The 25,207-nt window shown below is 41.7% G+C and overlaps 1 protein-coding gene across 6 annotated transcripts in view; it reads left to right on the plus strand.

The window, feature by feature from the left end:
* LOC122564180 (SH2B adapter protein 2) overlaps positions 1–25,207 on the plus strand; it is a 120,906-nt gene that overhangs the window by 92,919 nt on the left and 2,780 nt on the right. For 5 of the 6 annotated variants that reach the window (XM_043718864.1, XM_043718863.1, XM_043718866.1 and 2 more), the window contains 2 exons: positions 498–691; positions 5,892–6,069. In XM_043718864.1, the coding sequence (XP_043574799.1) occupies positions 498–691; positions 5,892–6,069 (372 nt within the window). Of the gene's footprint in view, positions 1–497; positions 692–5,891; positions 6,070–9,130; positions 9,243–25,207 lie in introns of all 6 variants that reach the window. The other variant, XR_006315836.1, reaches the window with a different exon arrangement.

The raw sequence follows: 25,207 nt of genomic DNA on the forward strand, positions 1-25,207 counted from the left end.
TCTTCCTGTACTGCCCTCAGTGGTGTGGAGGGTTAATATCAACAAGCTGATGGCTTCCCCAGTGCAACAGGTGACCAGGGGTTTGCTACTGGGAATATAAATTGTGAAGAGAACCCATACTGTGAATGGGTGTTGGTGTGAAAGTAGGGCAGGCTAACATTAAGATTAAACTAATAAGAGGCGAAGGTCATCTTCGCACACAATGCCAACACGTCGAATGGCCGACTGACGAATTAGTGGTCGAAGCACTCCAAATCATTTGAGAAACTGCTCAATGCTGTAATGGGGAAAGCGTCAAATCATCCAGACTGGACAAACCCACACTGGCCAAGTGATATCCGATCCATGTTGTGGAGACTAGATCAGCTCCAAATCTTCAATTGTTGCTCCTAATAGCTGGACAATGGTACAGAGCTAAAGTTTATGACTTTTGAACGAGCTGTTCTTCAATTGTTAACTTGTATAGAAACTGGATTATCTATTTTTTTTAACTGCAGGTGAGGAGGATCAGATAGATACTGAACTTCAGCTCTCCAGTTACCCCTGGTTCCACGGGACACTGTCACGGGTAAAAGCTGCCCAACTGGTTCTGGCTGGAGGCTCCAGGAGTCATGGCTTGTTTGTCATTCGCCAGAGTGAGACCCGGCCAGGTGAATATGTGCTGACCTTCAACTTCCAGGGCAAGGCAAAGGTAAGGGAACAAAACACCCAGCAAATTAGAAACTGCAAATTCGAACAACTTACTGCATTAACATTTCTTATTTTCCTATTGCTGTTGGTCCTTTTGCTAATCACCTTGGCTCTCCACCCTCCTGTATCTTTCTGTCAGCCGTATGGACCCTTTCTGATTTTGAACACCGATTTATCAAATCCTTCAGTCTTCTCTAAAAAGAACAACTCTAGCTTTTCTATCCATGTAACAGAAGGCCCTCACCATGGAACAATTCTCATAAATTCTTTCTACACTCTTCCAAAAATTTCACAGCCTTCCTTAAAATGTTCTGCACAAAATTGAGGCTGAAACAGAGTTTTACAAACATGTTTGAAATTCTGACTGGATGTAACAAGTTAGATGGAAGGGGACTATTTTCAGTGATTGAGAGGTTATTGAGAAGGTTAAGAACAAGGGGACGGAGTGACAAGATTAAATAGGAGAAATTTAGGAAAAAGAACTGGATTGAGAATTTTTTTTCAAATGCATGTTACGACGGACTCTCTAGTCCCATTGCTTCATGAATCTCTCAACATAAAATAAAAATACTTTTCTGGTTGCCATGATCATAAATTAGTTCATAAAAGATTTACAAGGATGTTGCCAGGGTTGGAAGATCTGAGCTACAGGGAGAGACTGAATAGGCTAGGGCTGTTTTCCCTGGAGCGTCGGAGTCTGCGGGGTGACCTTATAGAGATTTATTAAATCAGGGGCATGGATAGGATAAATAGACAACTTGAGATGGGGGAGTCCAGAACTAGAGGGCATAAGTTTAGAGTGAGTGGGGAAAATTTTAAAAGGGACCTAAGGGGCAACTTTTCACACAGAGGGTGGTGTGTGTATGGAATGAACTGCCAGAGGAAGTGGTGGAGGCTGGTACAATTACAAAATTTAAAAGGCATCTCTATGGATACACGAACAGGAAGGGTTTGGCAAGATATGGGTCAAGTGCTAGCAAGTTGGACCGAAGGGTCTGTTTCTGTGCTGCACATCTCTGACTCTGACTCTAAATACCTTTTCTATATCAGTTTTTAAGCAAGAAGAACTGTCAATGAGAATTCTTAATAAATCACAATTATGTTTATTATGAAGGCTTTCTAAATCCTTGGGTTTATAAATAGAACATAAAAGCAAGGAAGTGATGCTACATCTCTGCAAATCATTGGTCAGACAACATTGGAGTATTGTGTTCTGTTCTGGGCATCTTTAAGGAAAGATAGTAAAGCTCTGGCTAGAGTTCAAAGGAGATTTACATAGAACACAGAACATAGAACAGAGCAACGCAGTACAGACCTCGTTGTGCCGCCCTGTCATTCTAATCTGAAGCCCATCCCACCTAAACTATTCCATGTATGTCCATATGCCTGTCCAATGACGACTTAAATGCACTTAAACTTGGCAAATCTACTACCGTTGCAGACAAAGCATTCCATACCCTTACTACTCTGAGTAAAGAAACTACCTCTGACATCTGTCTTATACCTATCTCCCCTCACTTTAAAGTTGTGTCCCTTCGTGTTTGCCATCCCCATACTTGGAAAAAGGGTGGACAGGTAGAATGATACCAGGCATGAGGTATTTTAGATACAGGGAAAGGTTAGAGAAATTAGGCTTATTCTCTTTGGAGCTGAGAAGATTGAGGTGACTTGATTGAGGTTCAAAGTTATGAACGATTTGGAAAGGGTAAAGGATATTCTCTTTCCACTAATTGATATGTCAGTAACTAGCAATCACTATTTCAAGACAGTCCGCAAAACAGCCAGGAGTGAGATGAGGCAAAACATTTTTAGTCAGTTGTTGGGATTTGGAAAGTGCTGCTTGGGAGAGTGGTGGAGGCAGATTCCATGGGAGGTTTCAAAAAAGAGATAGTCATATATTTGCAAGTTTTGACATTAAAGGGCTACCGAGATAGGGCTGGAGAATGGGACTAGCTGGGTACCTCTTTCAGGAAAAGCGCAGCAGGTCAGGCAGCATCCAAGGAACAGGAGAATCGACGTTTCAGGCATAAGCCCTTCTTCAGAAGAAGGGCTTATGCCCGAAACGTCGATTCTCCTGTTCCTTGGATGCTGCCTGACCTGCTGCGCTGTTCCAGCAACACGTTTTCAGCTCTGATCTCCACCATCTGCAGTCCTCACTTTTACCTCTTTCAGGATTATTGTAAAATTCTGTAATTCAATTATCAAAACAAACTGTACTCAATAAAGCTGAAACAATTGTTGTATATACAGCCAGTAAAATAGAATTAAACTTACTTATCCCTCTCAATATCCCCCGAAAAAACACATGCAAACTGTCTCTCCCACACAGACGCTCGACTCACTCACTGTCTCCTCTCTCGCTCTCTCGCTCTCTCGCTCTCGCCCGCACTCTCTCGCCCGCACTCTCTCGCCCGCACTCTCTCGCCCGCACTCTCTCGCCCGCACTCTCTCGCCCGCACTCTCTCGCCCGCACTCTCTCGCCCGCACTCTCTCGCCCGCACTCTCTCGCCCGCACTCTCTCGCCCGCACTCTCTCGCCCGCACTCTCTCGCCCGCACTCTCTCGCCCGCACTCTCTCGCCCGCACTCTCTCGCCCGCACTCTCTCGCCCGCACTCTCTCGCCCGCACTCTCTCGCCCGCACTCTCTCGCCCGCACTCTCTCGCCCGCACTCTCTCGCCCGCACTCTCTCGCCCGCACTCTCTCGCCCGCACTCTCTCGCCCGCACTCTCTCGCCCGCACTCTCTCGCCCGCACTCTCTCGCCCGCACTCTCTCGCCCGCACTCTCTCGCCCGCACTCTCTCGCCCGCACTCTCTCGCCCGCACTCTCTCGCCCGCACTCTCTCGCCCGCACTCTCTCGCCCGCACTCTCTCGCCCGCACTCTCTCGCCCGCACTCTCTCGCCCGCACTCTCTCGCCCGCACTCTCTCGCCCGCACTCTCTCGCCCGCACTCTCTCGCCCGCACTCTCTCGCCCATGCATACACTCTTCAAGAAAAAAAGCAAGATACTCTGCAGATTAAAAGAAAACATTTTGGCCAATGACTTATTTTTGAAAGCAAAATGATAAAATTACAATGTTCTGGATTCTATTGCTCCAATGTTATGGCATGTGTGATCATGTTATTAATTACGCACAGTTGTTTCTGAAGTCTTGCAGACAGATTGCTCAGGAAATACAATCTTGAGCTGTTTCAATAATAACTCTTTTTAAAAAAAAAAAATAGGTTTCACCCTGAACTCCATAAGAGGGTTTTCTTTCCAGAAATGAGACCGATCAGCTCGGCAGATTGTTCTCAAAGCTTTTCTCCAAACCAGCTCATTCTTAGCAGGCTTTTCTCCAACTGAACCAGGTTCAGTTGCCCAGCAGGGGTTTAAAGCAAAGCATACAGTTATCACCAGTCATGTGATTTCAGGGTAGCCTTGCTAATGAACATTTCCAAGGTTCACAGTGAACTTTCAATGTCCACTTTCAAAGAAACCGTTCCAGGTATTGACAGAAAACTTGAAATAAATTCATTTTACACAATCATTCAAGATTCAAGTCTATAAGCAATATTGAATATAAAACATCTTTGTTATGCCCCCATACTCCTTTGTGGGGGAGGGTAATCATTTTGCTGGAGCTGGGCTGGGCCTGTGATTAATGACACCTTCGATGTGTGGTGAAGTTCTTCAATTGGGAACCAAAAATGTACAGCCATGCACTTTGAAACACATGTCCTTCTTACCTTCTCCTGTATCTATCAATCAATCAACCACAGCTATTGGCAGTTTCAATGGCAAAAAATATCTATGCATTTAACATCTTTTAATCTCATAAAAACCTGCAAAAAAAACTCTTCAAAGAAAGATCGGCTTATTAACAGTAATAACCATGTCAATCAAACAGAACAGGCAAGTGGTTAGCACAGCTGCCTCACAGCACCAGGGACCCGGGTTCAATTCCCGCCTCTGGTGACTCTGTGTGGAGTTTGCACATTCTCCTCGTGTCTGTATGGGTTTCCAAAGAAGTGCAGGTTAGATGATTTGGCCATGCTAAATTACCCACAGTGTTCAAGGATGTGTAGGTTAGGTGCATTGGTTAGAGGAAATGTAAAGTAATAGGGTAGGGGAATGCATCTGGGTGTGATACTCTTTGGAGGGTTGGTGTGGACCTTTTTAGGCCAAATGGCTTGTTTTCACATTGGAGGGATTCTCTGATTCTAACAATCACTCCTCTGAAAGCAGTGTCAACATTTCCTGCTGAATTAAATTTGATTAACCAAACAAAATGTGCCCCCCCCCCCCTCACTGTGTCCTTTGGATGATAGAGGTTCTTCTATATTGCCCATTCTAAGAGCTTTGTTAAAGTTTCATAATGAGAGTATTTGACAACTCTATCTATAGAAGCAATTAGAATAAATAACCAGATATGTTTTGCCACTTGGCCTTATGATGAATGCTTGAATATTTAAAATATCAATCCAAGAGAATGTATTTATCACCTGTATGATTTTGAACACCCATATCAAATCTCCTCTCAAGTTGTTATACCCATCAGCGTAAGGTTCGGGACACCAGCCCTATTAAGCACCTTGCGGATGTGTTTAATAGGCTGTGGAGATTCAGCAGCAATATTCAATGAGAGTTCTGGTAAAACACTGTATGGCGCATGTTGGTGTACAGCTATTGACTTCAAAGTAATGAGAAAGTTTCCCTAGGGCTTAAAGTTATTGGGCCTTGAGGGGAAAATTTATTTGATTGTGCACATTACCTTTAGTAAGGCTATATGGACACTTTCTCAGATGTTTCTCTGAGGTGCTGCCTATTCTCATACACACAGCAGGTTCCAAAATGGCTGCTGTCTGCTTTTCTCCTTCACACCGAAAAGGCTGTTCCGGCCTCCCAGTTACAAACGGGGCTTGAGCTCATCCGTGCATTCAGAGTGTTTAATTTAGAAATACCATTACTTATGGCTTGAGATAAGGACATGGAATTTATTTGAGCATTGGGTTCCCAATCCTACGTTAAAATTCTAGCCTTATTCAATATTTAAGAATAGGTGGTTAGAGTAAAGGAGGGATGTAGAGAGTAGGGATTAGGACATTGATTATGAGGAGGATGAACACAACCAGTTAGCTCAGTGTCCATGCTGTATTTTAATGTAATTCTCTGCATCTTCCAGATAACGGTATAACAAGCTTTCTTTTTAAATTTGTGTAGCACCTACGCCTGTCTTTGAATGAAACTGGCCAGTGCCATGTTCAGCATCTCTGGTTTCAGACCATCCTCGATATGCTGAAACATTTTCATACTCATCCCATCCCCCTGGAGTCTGGAGGTTCTGCTGACATCACTCTCCGTAGCTACGTACTTGTCACAAAACCCACCCCAGTCCCAGGTAAGAATCACCGAAAGGACTCTCGGGGTTTTGGAGTTGCTTTTCTTTTAAAGAAAATGTTAGTTTGTCTTCCATCGAATAATCTTCTGATATTTAAGCCACTGCTGGACGTGCACATGGATATCAGTGAGTTGAGGGGTGTGTAGATTAAGTTATTGAATTTTACATTCGGATTAAACCTCGGCCCAACATCGTGGGCCTAAGGGCCTGTTCTGTGCTGTACTTTTATATGTTCTATGTTCTCTCACCTGTGAGACATGCCCTCTCCTCTCCTATGTACTGTTTGTAAAACAGCAGCTTGATTCCACCTTCTTAGCTGCCCTTATTGATCATTCTGCTTGAACTGTTTCACCATTGACAATTCTACCTTCAGCTGCCTTGGCTACAAGCTTTGGAATTCCCTCTTTACCTCTCCCTACTCCTTTCTAAAGCAGTTTAAAGTCAATCTGTGACCGAGCCTCCCCTATCTCCTCCCGTGCCTTGGTGTCAGCTTTTGTTTATTCACTTGTCTGTGTAACTCCTTGAGATGTTATGTTTAACGTGGTATAAAATGTAAGTTGTCAATATTATCTCCCAAATGTCAATTTAAACAATCATTCCCTTGCATGCAGGCTCATTGGTTTCAACGATGGGAAAGTTATTGGTTTGATTCCATTTTGGAGAGTTCATGAAATCTGTAGTAGTTTGCTTGTAATTAATTTGTCATGATTTCTATTGTTGCTTGTGAAGGGAAAGGCAACACAGTGAAAGACTGTAAAGAGGCTTTAACCTCAGTGACAACCACCCCTGTCCAAACTATTTTGCAACCCTTAACGATAGTTCTGGCCCTTTGCCATTACAAAGCTGATCTAGGGACGGTGAGCCAAATGCAAAGAGCCCAAATGGAAAGTTAAAATTTACCCCCATAGCCCCACTCTGCACACTTTTCAGCGATACATTTAAGATTCTGACAAGAACTTAAATAGTTCTCTACCGTCTCAACTTGCAAATTATTTACCCATTTTCACAATGATCTTTGGTCTGCTCCTTTGCTTGTAAAAGGACCTGTTTCCCAGCCCTCTGTTTCTTCCCACTATTTCTTGGCTGTGTCAAGATCTATATGGGTTGACTTAAAAGGATTATCTGCCTCTGCCAGTCTCTGATGTTACTGTTTCTGACAGAGCTCTGATTATAATTAGAGTCAAACAGTCATAGAGATGTACAGTACGGAAACAGACCCTTCGGTCCAACTCATCCGTGCTGACCAGATATCCTAACCCAATCTTGTCTCTCACCTTCCAGCATCCGGCCCATATCCCCTCCAAACCCTTCCTACTCGTATACCATCCAGATGCCTTTTAAATGTTGCAATTGTACCAGCCTCCACCACTTCCTCTGGCAGCTCATTCCATACACGTACCACCCTCTGTGTGCAAACATTGCCCCTTAGGTCTCTCTTATCTCTTTCCCCTCTCACCCGAAACCTATGCCCTCTAGTTCTGGACTCCCCCACCCCAGGGAAAAGACTTTGTCTCTTTATCCTATCCATGCCCTTCATGATTTTATAGACCTCTATAAAATCGCCCTTCAGTCTCTGATGCTCCAGGGAAAGCAGCCCCAGCCTATTCAACATCTCCCTATTGTTCAAATCCTCCAACCCCAGCAACATCCCTGTAAATCTTTTCTGAACCCTTTCAAGTTTCACAACATCCTTCCGCTAGGAAGGAGACCAGAATATTCCAAAAGTGGCTTAACCAATGTCCTGTGCAGGTGCAACATGACGTCCCACTCCTGTACTCAACACTCTGACCAATAAAGGAAAGCATAGCAAATGCCGCCTTCACTATCCTATCTACCTGCAACTCCACTTTCAAGGAGTTATGAACCTGCACTCCAAGGTCTCTTTGTTCAGCAACACTCCCGAGGACTTTACCATTAAGTGTATAAGTCCTGCTAAGATTTGCTTTCCCAAAATGCAGCACCTTGCATTTATCTAAAGTAAACTCCTTCTGCCACTCCTCAGCCCATTGGCCCATCTGATCAATATCCTGTTGTAATCTGAGGTAACTTTCTTCGCTGTCCACTACACCTCCAATTTTGGTGTCATCTGCAAACTTGCTAACTGTACCTCTTTATGCTCACATCCAAATCACTTATATAAATGACAAAAAGTTGTGGACCCAGCACCGATCCTTGTGGCATTCCACTGGTCACAGGCCTCCAGTTGGAGAAACAACCCACCACCACCAACCTCTGTCTTCTACCTTAGAGTCAGTTCTGTATCCAAATGGCTAGTTCTCACTGTATTCCATGAGATCTAGCCTTGCTAACCATCTCCCACGGGGAACCTTGTTAAATGCCTTTCTGAAGTCCATATAGATCATGTCTGCCACTCTGCCCTCAACAGTCCTCTTTGTTACTTCAAAAAAACTCAATCATGATTAGCTCTGTTTGTTGCTTCAACGAAGGCTTAATAACCCAATCCTCAATGATTTATTTAAGAGCTGCTAACAAAAGGCATTGTTGGCCATACCTATTTTCATGATTTTCAGCAGTACCATTTAGTTAGAGAAGTGAGAAAACTTCCACTGATGAATCAGCTGATACACTACTTAAACCAGGAATGATGGCTTAAAGTTTCAGAATTCCAAACCCAACAGCACCTTGTCAAAATGGCTTGGTACAATATCCTGAACATCAATGTACACCTGATCTCCAACTTCTCATTGTGACAACTTGGGGCACATCCCTTCAACAAGTTAGAGATGTTCCATAGCATTTGAACACACTTGGAGCGGCTGATTAGATGTCACGATAAAATTGCACAAAAGAACTGAAAAGATAGGTAAAGATATTCTTAGAAGGTCAGATTATACTGGCCACCAGGTCCAGGAGAGAGATTGTAATTGTTAAGGAGACAAGCAAAACTCTTCGAAGGAAGAGGTGTTCGTGAATTGTTGCAAAGAAATTAACATAAGAACCACCACCAAGTTAATGCAAATTATATTCCATATGCCATGCTGACGAGGAGAATTTCCACAGCACTTTTCTGCCTTAATCCAGACTTTTCTTATGTTTAAAGGCATGGTTTGCACAAAGTAGGACACAGAGTGCAGCACAGTTGGACCCTCTCCCAGATCATGAAGAGATCTTTGTTGATTTATATGGGAGGGAGCCTCTCAGAGTTTGGAGGGGTACGTATCACATTCCTCAAATCCTTCATGATATTTAACATCGACATGTCCATGTACACTATGCACAAGTGCATAATATTGCATGAACTGTCAGCAAAATACCCAATGCATAGTTGTGCTTCTGTACCCATAATCGCCACCTGCCATTTTCATAGAACAAGAAGAGCTAGGTGGACTTGTGTTGCCCGTCACTACCACCCACACCTTCATTAAGGTTTGGACCAACCAAAGTTTAAATGGCACTGGAGCCAACACACAAAGGCAGGTTGCAGAAATGAGGCTTGAATTTCTTTGAGTAAAGAAGATTTAAGGGATGATTTCATCAAGATGTTTGTGATAAACGAACTCGATAGGGTGGTGAGGACAGTCTAGTGCAAGAGTACATAAATTTAAAACGACAGCAGTATAATTCATGAACTATATCACAGGGTAGTGAAAATCTGAAACTACTTTTGTCAAGAGACTGTTTAAGTTGGAGGTCAATTGAAACTTCAGAACTGAGATGGATAGACTTCTGTTTGTCAAGAGTATAAATGTTTCTAAATTGTGGAAACAAGATGACGAGATAGAGTTAAGATACAGTTTAACCATAATCTAATTTTAAAAAAATTAATTGTTGGATGTAATTGCCTGACAAGCATTTGTTGCTCATCACCATCTTGAATACAACTGAGGCTTGTTCAGCTGTTTGAGGGTGGTTAAGAGTTAACTACATTGTTGTGGGTCTGGAGTCACATGTCAGTCAGACCAGGTAAGGATGGCAGAGTTCCGTTGTTGAATGACATTAGCGAACCTGATAACTTTTCAATAATAACTGACCATAGTTTCATGGTCACTATTACAGAGAGTAACTTTTGACTCCATATTTTCAATAAATTGCACGAGGTACTATGAAAAATTTGAACCCATGTCCCCATTATGAATCCAGTGGCATTACTACTGTACTACTACCTCCCTGACAAGTTTGAGAGCAGTGAGATGGACATTCCTGATCTTCTGTTTTCCTAAGAATCTTTTGCAGTTCAAACTCCAAAAAGGAGGCATGACCATAAGGATGGAATAGGACTTGGGTTTGACATTTGGCCTTGTGAGCTTGCTATGCTGTTCAATAATATCTTGTCTCCGTTAACTCCAATTGCCTGCTTTGTTCTCATCTTGCTTGCCGCACAACAACCTATGATCCCAATCCTGAATAAACGTATTCACTGAATGTGTATAGCCTTCTGGAGTAGAAATTTCAAAGGCTCACAACCCTCTATATGCCTAGAAAAAACATTTTGGATTCTCTTGTTAGCTTTTCTCATGTTCTTTGTTTCACTTATTTGCCCTTTCAATTCCCATCTAAACTTCAATGTTCTGGTTTTATCCGTAAGCACACTTTCTTTACCTAATTTTAATTTCTGTCTCATGTTGTCCAGGAACCTCTACCACCTCCTGCAAATATTCCTGAATTATATATTCTTTCAGGACAGGCCATTGTTTAGTTACAGTTTCACTGCTAAGGTTTGATTTATCTGCCTGTGGTCTGATTTGAATGGATGATCATCAGGCAGTAACCTGAGTTTCTAGTTCAGTGGCATTAGTACTATACCACCTACCTCACATCTGAAACTAGGAGAAATGAACATAGATACTTATCAATAAACCGAATTAAGATTTCAGGAGAATCCCATTTATTTGATGTGGTGATAATGATACTTACTATAACAAGGCATAGTTGAGACAAATAGCATAAATACATTGAAGGAGAGGGTACATAAGTACTTGAGGGAGAAGGAGATTGATCATAGAATCCTTACAGTGTGGAAGCTGGTCATACCAACCATCTGAACAGTATCCCATGACCTGTCACCCGAACCTATCCTGAATTTCCCATGGCTAAGTGGCATGGTACAGTGGCTCAGTGGTTAGCACTGCCTCGCAGCGCCAGGGACCTGGGTTTGAATCCAGCCTCTGGCGACTGTCTGCGTGGAGTTTGCACATTCTCCCCTTATCTGCATGGGTTTCCTCTGGGTGCTCCAGTTTCCCCCCACAGACCAAAGATGTGCAGGTCAGGTGCATTGGCCATGCTAAATTGCCCGTAGTGATAGATGCATTAGTAGAGAGTAGGGGAATGGGTCTGGGCAGGTTACTCTTTGGAGGGTCGGTGTGGACTTGTAGGCCAGAGGTCCTGTTTCCACACAGTAGGTAATCTAAGCAACCTAGTCAGCACATCCCTGGACACTAGGCAATTTAGCATGGTCAGTCCAACTAATTTGCACATCTTTGGACTGTGGGAAGAAACTAGAACACCCAGTGGAAACGCAGGCAGACAATGGGAGAATATGCAAACTCCACACAGACAGTCAACCTAGGATGGAATTGAACCCAGGTCCCTGACGCTGTGAGGCAGGAGTGCTGACCATTAAACCAGTGTTCTGCCCCACAATGGACATAGAGAAAGGAGCCATGTGTGTAGAATACAAAACCTGACAGATTCTCAAGAATGATAGGGAAGGGATGATACAAATTGAAACATGAAAAGTGTTTTTGATAAATGTTCATGATTCAGTAATGCACCAGAATACAGAGTATGGGGAAAACTGTAAAGGAAAAGAAAGTGTATGAGGATAGAGATATATTTAAAAAAAACAACTTTTCTTCATTACTCATTCATGGGGCATGAGCATTATTAGCTGGGTCAGCATTTTTACAACATCCATTAATGCCCTTGGGCAGGTGGTGATGAGCTGCCTTCTTGAACGTTGCAGTTCCAGTCCTGGAGGTAAACCCACAATGCCCTGAGGGTGGAATTGTAAGATTTAACCCAGCAACACTGAAGGAATGGTGACATTATTTATAACTTTGGATTAGTGGTGCTGGAAAAGCACAGCAGTTCAGGCAGCATCCAAGGAGCATCTGGTTTCCAGCATCTGCAGTCATTGTTTTTACCTACCTGACATTATTTCTAAGTCAGGATGGTGAATGATTTGAAGGGAAACTTGCAGATGATGGTGTATCTGCTGCCCTTGTGATTCTTGATGGAAGAGGTCATGGGTTTGGAGTGTGCTGTCTAAGCTGCCTTAGTGAAGTTTCGCAATGCATTTTGTAGATTGTGCACATTATTGCCATCATACCCTGACTCATTCCTTGTATGTAGTGGGCAGGCTTTGGGACTCAGGAGATTAGTCCACTAAGCCTTTGACTTGATCTTGCAGCCACTGCGTTTATGTGGTGGGTCCAGTTCAGTATGCGGTCAATGGTAATCCCAAGGATGTTGATAGTGGGGATTCGGTAATGGTAATAATTACAATTGAATCACAAGAGGCAATGATTCTCTATTATTGGAGATAATCATTACCTGGCAAATGTGTGTTGTAAATGTTACTTGTTATTTGTCAGCCCAAGCCTGGATATTGTTCCAAATTGGTGAACATCCCCGCTTGTGTTTTTTATGATGGAGGGAAGGTCGTTGATAGAGCAGCTGAAGATGTTTGGGCCTAGACAGTACCCTGAGGAACTCCCGCAGAGATGTCTTGGATCGAAGATTACTGACCTCCAACAACCACAACCATCTTCCGATGTGTCAGGTATGACTCCAACCAGGGGAGAGTCTTCCCGAACCCCCGCCAGTTCACATTTGATTCCAGTTTTGCTACAGCTCCTTGAATCCACACTCCGTTAAATGTGGCCTTGATGTGAAGGCTGTCACACTCGCCTCACCTCACCTCCCCTCTGGAATTCAGCTGTTTTGTCCATGTTTGAATGAAGCCAGGAGCTGAGTGGCCCTGTTGGAGCCCAAACTGGGTATCACTGAGCAGGTTAATGCTGGGCTCGTTGTAAGTTGTGGTTGTTGGAGGTCAGTCATCTCAGCTCCAGGACATCTGCAGGAGTTCCTCATGGTAGTGTTCTTGGCACAACCATCCTGAGAGCGCTGTTGATGACATTTTCCATCACTTTACTGATGATCAAGAGGAGATTGATGGAGTGGTAATTGGCCAGGGTGCATTTATCCTAGTCTTTGCAGTATTCAGTGCCTGCAGCTGTTTCTTGATGTCACATGGAGTGACTTGAATTGATGGGAGACTGATGACAATTGGAAGAAACCGAGATGGATTAATAGCTTGCATAATGAAAGGAAGTTTGATGTTGATGGGGATTTTTGGGGGTTGGTTAGCAAGGCTAAAATATTAAATTAATATTTAAATTAAACACAGGAAATACTAGAAATTCTCAGCAGGTTGAGCAGCACCTGCGGAAAGATAAGTAAAGTTAATGTTACATATCAGGATCGTTTGCCAGGGCCACAAAATAGTGACGGGAACAGGAAAATTAGGATGTAAATGAGATACATAAAAGGTTGACAGGCTCAAAGTAGAAATATCACTGGCTCCGGATGGGAAATAAAGATGGAAATTGCACAATTGTCCAATTCTGCTCAAACAGGAGAGTAGTGCCAGAGGATTGGACGATTATAATTGTTATAGCCCTGTTCAAGATGGGGAGAGAAAAGAACCCAGCAAGTTCAGAAGGGTTTTTGTCAGAGTTAGTGGGTAAACATAAAGAACAGGGGATTGGCCAGGATTGAGAATTGGTTGACAGATAGAAAACAAAAGGATTAAATGGGCCTTTTCCCAGCTGTACCACAAGGGTCAGTGCTTAGGGCCCCAGCTATTGACAATACAAATAATCTGGATGAGGGAACCAAATGGAACCTATCCAAGTTTGCTGACAATACAAAACTGAGCAGAACTGAGAGTTGAGGAGGAGGCAAGAGGCTTCAAGGTGATTTTAGATAAGGTGAGTGAGTGAGCAAACACCTAGTAGATACAGTACAATTTGGCTAAATGGGAAGGTGTACGTTTTCATGTGAAAAACAGAGAGGCTAAATGTTTTTTAAATGATGGTACATTGGAAGCCTGGATATACAATAAGATCTGGGTGTCCTCCTACATCTGTCTATGAAAGTAGACACGCAGATGTAGTAAGCAATTAGGAAGGAAATTGTATACTGGCCTTCATTGCAAAATGACTTGAGTTCAGAAGTCAGGTCTTACTGAAGTTATACAGGGTCTTGATTAGATTACATCTGGAATATATGCAGCTTTGCTATCCCTACCAAGAAAGGATATACCTGCCATAGAGGGAGTACAGCAGGGCTTTGCTGGGCTGTCACTGGGGTTGACATGACTATCTATGTGAGTAGATTGGTCTGTCTAGGCTTGTTTTCAGTAGCGGTTAGAATGAGGAGAGGGGATCTGATTGAAATGTATAAGATTCTGACCGGGCTGGACAGACTAAATGTAGAGAGGATGCTCCCCCTGGCTGTGGAGTCTAGAATCAGGGGATTGTTTCAGGATATGGTAGACCCCATTTAGGACTGAAATGAGGAAACATTTCTTCACTCATTGTCCGACACCAGACTGTGGAAGCCAAGTCACTGAGTATATTCATGAAAGAGATGATTTGAGCAGCTCAAAGGACCAAATGGCCAACTGCTCCCGGTTTCTCCAATGTTTCTTTCAAGAGGCAAGGATGTGAAACAATCCAAGACAAAATTGAAGAATATGAATGAATTAATTAATTAAAATTAGAATAGCTATGTTAAAAGTTATCTAGGAGAAAGTGAGGACTGCAGATGCTGGAGATCAGAGCTTAAAAATGTGTTGCTGGAAAAGCGCAGCAGGTCAGGCAGCATCCAAGGATCTCCCGCTCCTTGGATGCTGCCTGACCTGCTGTGCTTTTCCAGCAACACATTTTTCAGCTATGTTAAAAGTTATGTTTGACTAAATTTGATTGGGCTCTTTAATCAAGTTAGGGAGAGGGTTGATGAGGAAGTCGATGAGGGAGAATTTCCAGATATTTAACGGGATGTGAGCCTCACTGGCAAGCCCCAGCATTTATTGCCCAGAAGGCAGTTAAGAGTAAACCACATTGCTGTGGTTCTGGAGTCATATGTAGACTAGACTGGGTTCATTCAGTTCATGTATATACAATTTTTCAGAAGATGACTTAATTAAGTAGTTGTCATGACTAGCAGGCATATCTACAGTGTGATCTGTGAACTGTCAAGTAATTCATTCAGCCCCCTTCTAATTTGTCTGATTCATATTAAAATAGATCAATAAAAACTTTCCTTTAAATAGGTTAAACGTTAGTTAGTTTATTACTAGCTATTCCTGAAAATTCTTTGAGAATAAAGGTATTAAGTAAACAATTACAGAGACAACGATGTAGATAAAGATAAATGCATACTAAACAAAAGAATACCTTTAAAGAGAGAGACCCCTAAGTCTCCATGAAATATGACCAGAGCCCATTGGTTGAATTTTGTTTTTCCAAAATGAAAAGGTTAACCCTTTAAGTCAGGTTCAGCAGTTTCTTTTAATTCATTCACAGGATTTAGGCATCACAGACTGGGCCAGTTTTTATTGCAAACGTCTGTGGCCCTTCAGAAGGTGGTGGAAGCTGCTGCCTTGAATACTGTAGTCCTTGGGACTTTAAGACATGTACAATGTTGTTAGGGAGGGATTTTCCAGGACTTTGACCCAGCTATACTGAAGGAACATGATACATTCCCAGGTCAGGATGGTGAGTGGCTTGGAGGGGACATTCCCATGTAGCTGCTGCCCTTGTCATTCTCAATGGAAGTGGTCATGTGTTTAAAAGGTGTTGTCTGAAAAGTCTTGATGTGTTGCTGCAGTGTGATTACATAGATTTCTGAAAGGCATTGAACTTTTAAGACAGTGAGATGACATCACGATATTTGAAGCTATTGTATAAAAGGTGTTATTTCTGTAAATTCCATTAGTAGGTAGTTAGGTTAGTAGGCAAGCGGTCAGCTAGCCTACCTATAACGAGCCAAAGCTAGTCAACACTCTCTGTAATTCAACAGTTATCTCCGTAAACATGCAGCTCAGACTGCATACAGTCTACAATATCACAAGTGTGCATAGTTATAATAAACCTCCATTTATCTAACTGAAATATGAACCCAGCTGTCTGGTCTTTCAGAATTCACCTCTGTATTAGCACAGTGAAGTCCATGATCATTTCAAAAAAAAGATTTTCAGGTAGCCATGCTAAATTGATGTGCTCGTCCTCTAAGCAATGGTTTACTCTCACCAGCAGCTCTCATCCACACAGATCTAGAATCAACACTTTTACCATCTAACCACATGTACACAGTGCACTGTGGTAATAATGGAGAAAATGGTACAAAAACATAATCAATGAATCTGTAGTTACCCCACCTTGAACTAAGACAAAACATCAGAGTTGGAGATTATTGCACAGATTTGTGGGTTTATACATTGTGAAAATACATTGGGGAAAATACATTGTGAACAGTCCAGGTCATATGACATTGTCACAAGTAATGATAAAATGCTGCAGTGAAACAAACAACGTGTCTGAGTTATACATGACCAGCCGCCTGTCAGAAAAGGTGATAATTCTGATACTGACAGTATCGCACCTGATAACAAGCAGACATCTCAACCACAATATACACACATCCACAATAACCAATAGCTTCACCCAGTGGTGTGCTACATAATCCAGTTGTGATCATTAAGTATTAGATTATTCTTAATATGTAAAGATGACACTTGTACACTGATGCCATTTATTAGAACACGTTTCCTATTCTTCAAAGGGAAGGGGGATGTTGTATTAATACCCAGACCTCAGAAAGGCACAATATCTGTAAGACAGCAAGGAAACATCATAGTTGTGGCAGCACTACACTTGTTACTAGATGTGGATAACAGTGACAGCAAGTATGAGGATTAGAAATGAGCTAAGATCAGCGAACAGGTTGCTCTTCAGACTAGAGGCAGGGAAATAGGATTTGCTGTTATCTTTTTGCGATCCATTAATGACCTAGACTTGCATATTATATACAGGGTATAATTTAAAAGTTTTCAGATGACAAAGTATTTGTAAGGAGCTAACAATATGGAGGGTAATAAGTTTTCCACAGGATATAAACTGGTGAATTGGGCAGACATAGATTTAATTCTAAGAATCTGAAGTGATTTGGTGCACAAATGAGAGGCAATATAAATTAAATGGTACAATTTTAAACATGCACATTGGTTTATTAATCAATGCAAGAATTACCAGAGCAAATCTTTATTCGATGGTGGTTAGGCCCCAAGAGGGAGGAAATCAAAAGCATATAGAGAGTACAGAGACTTACTGGGGCAGTATTTGCAACTAAAGCCTTCAATTATGTGGTGAGATTAGGTTGCTCTTATAGCAGCTAAAATTAAGGGGAGGTTTGGTTGAGATGTTAAAAATCATGAAAGGTTTTGGTGGGAAAATGAAAAGCTCGATAACCACAGGACACAGATGTAAGGCAGTTAGGGGGAAAAGAAACCTGTCATAACATGAGGGGAACATAAGTGGCTGGCCCATAGAAGACAGAAAGTGGGAGTTGATGGAAAGTATTCAGCCTGGAGCTTGGTGACCAGTGGTGTTCCTTAGGGGATCTGTTCTGGGACCCCTGCTCTTTGTGATTTTTATAAATGACTTTGATGAGGAAGTAGAAGGGTAGGTTAGTAAGTTTGCCAATGACAGTGGAGTTGTAGATAGTATGGAGGGCTGTTGTAAGTTGTAATGGAACATTGAGAATGTGTAGAGCTGGGTTGAGAAGTGACAGATGGAGTTCAACCTGGGAAAGTGTAAAATCATTCACATTGGAAGATCGAATTTGGATGCAGATTACAGGGTTAAAGACAGGATTCTTGGCACTGTGGAGGAACAGAGGGATCTTTAGGTCGACGTCCATAGATCCTTCAAAGATGCCACTCATGTTGATGCTGAGAAATGTGTTGCTGGAAAAGCACAGCAGGTCAAGCAGCATCCTAGGAGCAGGAGAATCTACGTTTCGGGCATAAGCCCTTCTTCAGGCTTATGCCCGAAACGTCGATTCTCCTGCTCCTTGGATGCTGCCTGACCTGCTGCGCTTTTCCAGCAACACATTTTTCATCTCTGATCTCCAGCATCTGCAGTCCTCACTTTTTTTCTCCTGGTTGATTTTAACCTACTGCGAATCCTCTTGCAAGGATGCCTACCATGAAGAAGTTCTCTTCCTCCCTCTACAAGGATCACAGTAAGTCCCTCTCTCACTGCACCCCCCAGGTCATCTCCTCTGCCCTGAAACTCTTCAGCCACGTCCTCAAACAGACTCGCTACTCAAGTTGATGGGGTTGTTAAGAAGGCATATGGGGATTGAGTTTAAGAGCCACGAGGTTATGCTGCAGCTCTATTAAAGCCTTGGTTAGACGACAGTTGGAATATTGTGTTGCCTCATTATAGGAAGGACGTGGAAGCTTTAGAGAGGGTGCAGAGGAGATTTACCAGGATACTGCCTGGACTGGAGGGCATATCTTAAGAAAGGTGGGGGGAGCTAGGACTTTTCTCATTGGAGTGAAGAAGGACGAGAGGTGACTTGGTAGAGGTGTACGAGATGAGGAGGTATAGAGTAGATTGCCAGAGACTTTTTCCCAGGGCAGAAATGACTATAACATGGGGGCATAATTTTAAGGCAATTGGAGAAGGGTTTAGGGGAGATGTCAGAGGTAGGTTCTTTACACAGAGTGTGGTGGGTGGAGTGCACTGCCAGCAGTGATCGTATCTCCATTAGGGACATTTAAGTGACTCTTGGATAGGCAGTATCTAGTGACTTGGATAGTAAAATGAAGGTTATGTAAGTTAGTCTGATCTTAGAGTAGGATAAAAGGTCAGCACAACATCGAGGGCCTGTATTGTCCCGTACTGTTCGATGCTCTATGAAAGAAAAATACACAGCATATTATTATGACATAAATTCACTGGTTGTAAGGATTATAGACATAGATTGAATAAGAACTTTCAAATGGGAATTGGATTAATACTTAAAAGGGGGAAAATAATTGTAGGGCCCTCAGGAAAGAATAAGGAAATTGGACTCATTGAATTGCTTATTCAAAGGACTGACATGCAAACGATGAAGCAAGTGGCAGCCTCGTGTGAAATTTTACATAATCGCTTCCGTACCTTAATATTCTGCTAAAGTCTCGCACACCAAGTTATAGTCCATCAGGTTTATTTGGAAGTTCCACATAAACCTGCTGTACTATAACCTGGTGTTGTGTGATTTTTAAGTTTGTCCACCCCAGTCCAACACTGGCACCTCCACATCATTAATATTCTGTGGTTAAACTGAAACTGCTCTCATAACTGCAAGCAAATGATAATTCTTGCATTAGCAGGTTTTGCAAAGGTGTAACATATACGTCACATTACATTTGTTAGATGGTATGATAATACGCTACTGTTGTGTCAAAGTAACACCCCTCCAAATTCTCACTCACTTTAATAGCAATCTAAATCTCCCTTCGATGGTTTCTGATTCGGTTTTGGGCAGTCCATTTGGTTATTTCGAACATATTGCCATCACCTCCGGCTGTTCACACTGAGCTTCAGTCCCCTCATGTAGAAGAGAGTGTGCTTAAGGCAAATGCATCCTTCAGTTAAGCTGATTCCTTAGTACCTCGCAAAAAAGCTCTCGGCAGATTTTTGTATTTCTTACTAAGCATCATAATCAAAATGAATTGACCTAGTTTTTATAGGGGAATCTGCATTTTAGCTCCTCTTGTATGTGGAAACAATTTAAGGTGGTTACAAATTTAATCCTCAAATCGTTTTTGAAATGCTATAGAAATTTATTTTTATCCCCATTCAGGTTAACTTAAAAACATCATTAATTGAGATATTGCTTTGCAGAGGTTATAGTTATTGAGACACTGAATGAGATTTGATCTTATTAATGAGATTTACAGGTTGTGATGAGGGAAGCACTGACAGCTGTGCGCATGTTCTGCATATTAGATTGTAAACTTTGTGAATTTTAAAGCATATTAGATTGTAAACTTTGTGAATTTTAAAGCAACTTTGTGGATGTCTATGTTTAGTCTGAAATATGTCTGAACAGTGGAACATTGTGACTGATGGTTACTGAGCATGGAGTTTGCAGTCTGTCATTGTGATGTGTGCTGGGGAAAGGTTATTCTTGGTTCCTGTGAAAAATCGGAGGGTGAGAGGAAACCTCTCTTAATCCACAGGGTAGACATATCCAATCCCAAGTAAGGTTTAACCAAGAAGAAATATTGTAATTTGTATTCTTAAAGAAAAGAGAACAACATTGTACATTGATTTCATTGTATGACCTCACCAACAATCTAAACAGCTCTAGCAAAACATCCCAACTTTTATATTTCACTCCTGTTCCAGAAGAGACAACGTTCCATGTGTCTTCCGAAGCACTCGCTGCATTTGCCTACCAACTTTATATGATTTGCGTAAGAAGACAACAAGATATCTGTCTGTACTTTAGAGTTCTGCAAGCTCTTTCCATTTAGCTAATAGACTGCTTTTCTAATTACTGCCAAAATGAACAAGTTCACGATGCTCCACCTGCTAAATCCATGGCTATTCACATAACCTATCTATACCTCTTTTTTGTAGATTTCTTATGTCCTCTTCACAACTCACTTTCCTATCCATCATTATACCATCAATACATTTAGCTCCTGTACCTTCAGTCAGATTATTTATCTAGGTTGTAAGTAACTGAGGCTCCAGAGCTAATCCCTACGGCATTCCGTTGGTCATATACTGTCAACTACTTATTCCCACTCTTTACTTCCAATTAGACAACCAATCCTCCATAGCGTATTCTGCCATTCAATAAAATTATTTTAAAGAATTCCTACAGTGCGGAAACAGGCCATTCAGCCCAACGGGTCCACACCAACCCTCTGAAAAGTAACCCACCTCAACCTGTTCCCCTGACCTATTACTCTACATTTACCCCTGACTAATGCACCTAATCTATACATTCCTGACTACTATGGGCAATTTTAGCATGACCAATTCACCTAACCTGCACATTTTACAACTGTGTGAGGAAACCCACACAAACACTGGGAAAATGTGCAAACTCCACACATATAGTGGCCCAAGGCTGGAATTGAACCCAGGAGCCTGGTGCTGTGAGGCAGCAGTGCTAACCATTGAGCTACTGTGTCACCCGTAATATCACGGCTGATCTTTTCGTGGACTCGACTATACTTAGTCACTCATTCACCAAAACCCATAGCTCCTTTACTGTTCAAAACTCTTTCCATCTTTGCCTTAAAAGCATTCAATGAGGAGCCCTCAACTGCTTCACTGGGCAGGGAATTCCACAGCTTCACAACCCTTTGGTGAAGAAGTTCCTCCCCAACTCAGTCCTAAATCTGCTCACCCTCATTTTGAAGCTCTCTTGTTCTGATTTCACCTGCCAGTGGAAACAACCTCCTTGCTTCAATCTTATCTATTCCCTTCATTATTTTGTTTCTGTAAGATCCCCCTTCATTCTTCTAAACTCCAATGAATATAGACGCAGGCTACTCAATCTCTCATTATAAGCCAATCCTCTCAACTCAGGAATCAACCTCATGAACCTCCTGTGCACCACCTCCAGTGTCAGTACATCCTTTCTCAAGTAAAGAGACACAAACTTTGTACAGCACTCTAGGTGTGGCCTCACCAGTATCCAATATAGCTGCAGGATAACCGTTTTTAAACTCCATTCCGCGAGCAATGTAGGACAATATTCCATTTGCTATCTTAATTACCTGCTGCACCTGCAAAACCTACTTCTTGTGATACATGCACAAGGACACCCAGGTGTGTCTGCACAGCAACATGCTGCAATTTTTCATCATTTAAATAATACTGCATTTTGATGTTCCTACCAAAATGAATGATCTCACATTTACCAACATTGTACTCCATCAACCAGACCCTTGCCTACTCATTTAACCTATTTATATCTCTCTGCACACTTTGCTCTACCACTTATCTTTGTATCGTCTGTAAACTTTGACACGCTACACTTGGTCCTCAACTCTAAATCATCAATGTAAATTGTAAATAATTACAGTCCTGACACTAATCCCTCAGGCACACCACTCACCACTGATTGCCAACCAGAAAAATACCAATTTTTCCCCTCTTTGCTTTCTATTAGTTAACCAATCTTCTATCTATGCTAATACATTACCTGTGATGTCACGCACCTTTATCTTATGCAACAACTTTTTGTATGGCACACAAATACACATACTAATATATTGCCCCTTACATCACGAGCCCTGGGAAGATGCAGCAAAGGTCATTGGGAAAGAGGAGGTAGCTCAGATACTTGAAGAGTTTAAATTTGATAAGGAAGTATTTATTGTGTGTCTATATTTAAAAGTCGGTAAACCACCAGGACCAGATGTAAAGATACTGAGGGATGTGAGATTGGAAATTGTGGAGGCACTGACCATAAATTTCCAGCCTCCTTTAGACATGGATAGTGTCAAGGAACTGAAGAATTGCAAATGTTATGTACTTGTTCAAAACAATAACATCAAGATAGGCCCAGCAAATACAGTTAATCACTTAACGTCAGCAATGGAGAAACATCCAAAAACAATTCAGGAGAAAATTGGCAGTGAGTTGGAAAAATATAGATTAATTATGGAATATCAATATGGATTTGTCAAGGGCAAATTGTGTTTAATTAACCAACTAACTTCTTTAGTTAACTTTATGAAGTAATAGAGAGGATGGGTGAGGATCGCGCTGTTAATGTGGAATACATGGATTTCCAAAAAGGCATTTGATAAAGTGCCATGCAACAGACTTGAGCAAAGTTGGAGATCGGGGAATAAAAGGGACAAGAGAAACACAGATAGGAAATTAGCTGAGCAATAAGAAACACAAAATAGTGGTGAATTATTGTTTTTCAGTGGGGAGGATAGCTGTAGTGAAGTTTCTCAGGAGTCAGTAAAAGGACCCTTTCTCTTCCTTATGTTTATTAATGACTTGCTCTTTGACATACAGGACATAATTTTAAAAATTGCAGATGATATGAATTATGGAAGCATTGTGAACTCTGAGAAGGATAGTGTAGAACTTCAGAAAGACAGACAGGATGGTGGAATGAGGTGTTGAGATATGTGCAGCGATTCATTTTGAAAGAATGTTTAGGAGAGGTAGATGGTTGGAAATTATAGACAATGATGGGTACAAATCTGAAAGCGGTGTAGAAGCAGATGAACCTTGATTGATTGATTTTGTTTTATATATATTTATATTTATTTATATTTGTATTTATATCTCAGTCTTAAATGGGTGACCTTTTATTCTGAGATTATGCCCTCTGGCCCTAGACTGTATTACATAGAAAACAAATTCTGTCTTTTTAAACCTGTAAAATCCCTTAAGAATCTTGTATGTTTCAATAAATTCATCTCTCATTCTTCTGAACTCTTATGAGTACAGGCCAAAACTACTCAACCTCTCCTCATACAACATTAGCTCCATACCTGGGATCAGCCTCACAGCCTCATCTGGACTGCATCCAATGCCAATATATCTTTCTTTAGATAAGGACCCCAAAAATGTTCACAATATTCCAGCCTTGCAAGTTTTATTAAGACTTCCTTATTTTTATACTCTCATTTCTTTTGAAATAAAGGCCAATAGTCCATTTGCTTTCCCTATTACCTGCTGAATTAATACGCTATTTGTGATTCATGCAAGGACTGCCAAATTCCTCTGTTTATAGCTTTCTGTAGTCTTTCTCCATTTATATAATGTAGAGTTCCTCTATTCTTCCTACCAAAGTGCATAACCTTGCATTTCCCCCACATTATATTCCATCTACCAAGTTTTTGCCCATTCACTTAAACTGTCCGTATTCACACAGCATTCTTCTCTTTAGGGCACGGAGTATAACAACAAGGCAGTTATTGTAAGCCTGTGTAACACATTAGTTGGCCTCGCAGTCAAGATTAGTGTGGTGCTGGAAAAGCACAGCAGGTCAGGCAGCATCCAAGGAGCAGGAAAATCCTGCATTTAGTTATCGACACCTCACTTTAGGAATAGAAGGGAATAGAAAGAATACAGAAAACACTCACCAGAATGTTTCCAGTGATAAGGAGTGACATAGTTAGACTGGAAAAGTTGGAACTATTTGATTTTTGAGAAGAGGTGGAGAGGAGATTTGATCGAGATGTTCAAAATCATCAAGGGTCTGGGATCGGGAGAAACTATTCCCAATGGTGGAAAAATCAAGAACCTGAGAACACATATCTGTGGTAATGACAAAGGAAGCAATAATGACATGAGGAGAACCGCTTTTACATTACGAGTCATTTGGATCTGGAATGTGGTGCCTAAAGCTTTCCAAAAAGGAATTAGCAAATTGCCTGAAAAGGAAGTAAGTGGAGGGCTATGGGAAGAAGGCAGGGACTAGGTAAATTACTCCTGCAGTGGGTCAGTACAGATCTGAAAAGCTGAATGGCTACTTTCAGTGCAGTAACAATTCTGTGATTTTATGCAACAGTGTCCTGTCTTTGCTTTCTTAGCAGACAGCTTTTGCTTTGGTGGCTTGTGGGATTGGTGTCCTATCATGCTGATAATGCTTATATCTGTTTTGTATCTCTAAGGACACAATCTATAGTCATGTATGTTAAGCTGCAATTTGCTAATTCTTGGCCCACCTCTCAAAATAGTCAATTTTTTTATAGCTTATCTTTATTAATCATTCCAATGTAGCTGTAATCTGCAAATCCTGAGATGAGGCTACTGATGACTTCTTTCAGGTCATTGATCAATTTTTGCCCATTCACTTAAACTGTCCGTATTCACACAGCATTCTTCTCTTTAGGGCACGGAGTGTAACAAAAAGGCAGTTATTGTAAGCCTGTGTAAGACCTTAGTTGGCCTCAGTCAAGATTAGAGTGGTGCTGGAAAAGCACAGCAAGTCAGGCAGCATCCGGGGAGTAGGAAAATCCCGCACTTAGTTATCAACACCTCACTTTAGGAATGATGTGAAGGGAATAGGAAGTCAATTCCAGTGAATCTCACCAACTGCCTAGAATCCTATATAGTTACATATA

The sequence above is a fragment of the Chiloscyllium plagiosum genome, chromosome 28 (assembly GCF_004010195.1).
Source record: "Chiloscyllium plagiosum isolate BGI_BamShark_2017 chromosome 28, ASM401019v2, whole genome shotgun sequence".
NCBI lineage: Eukaryota > Metazoa > Chordata > Chondrichthyes > Orectolobiformes > Hemiscylliidae > Chiloscyllium > Chiloscyllium plagiosum.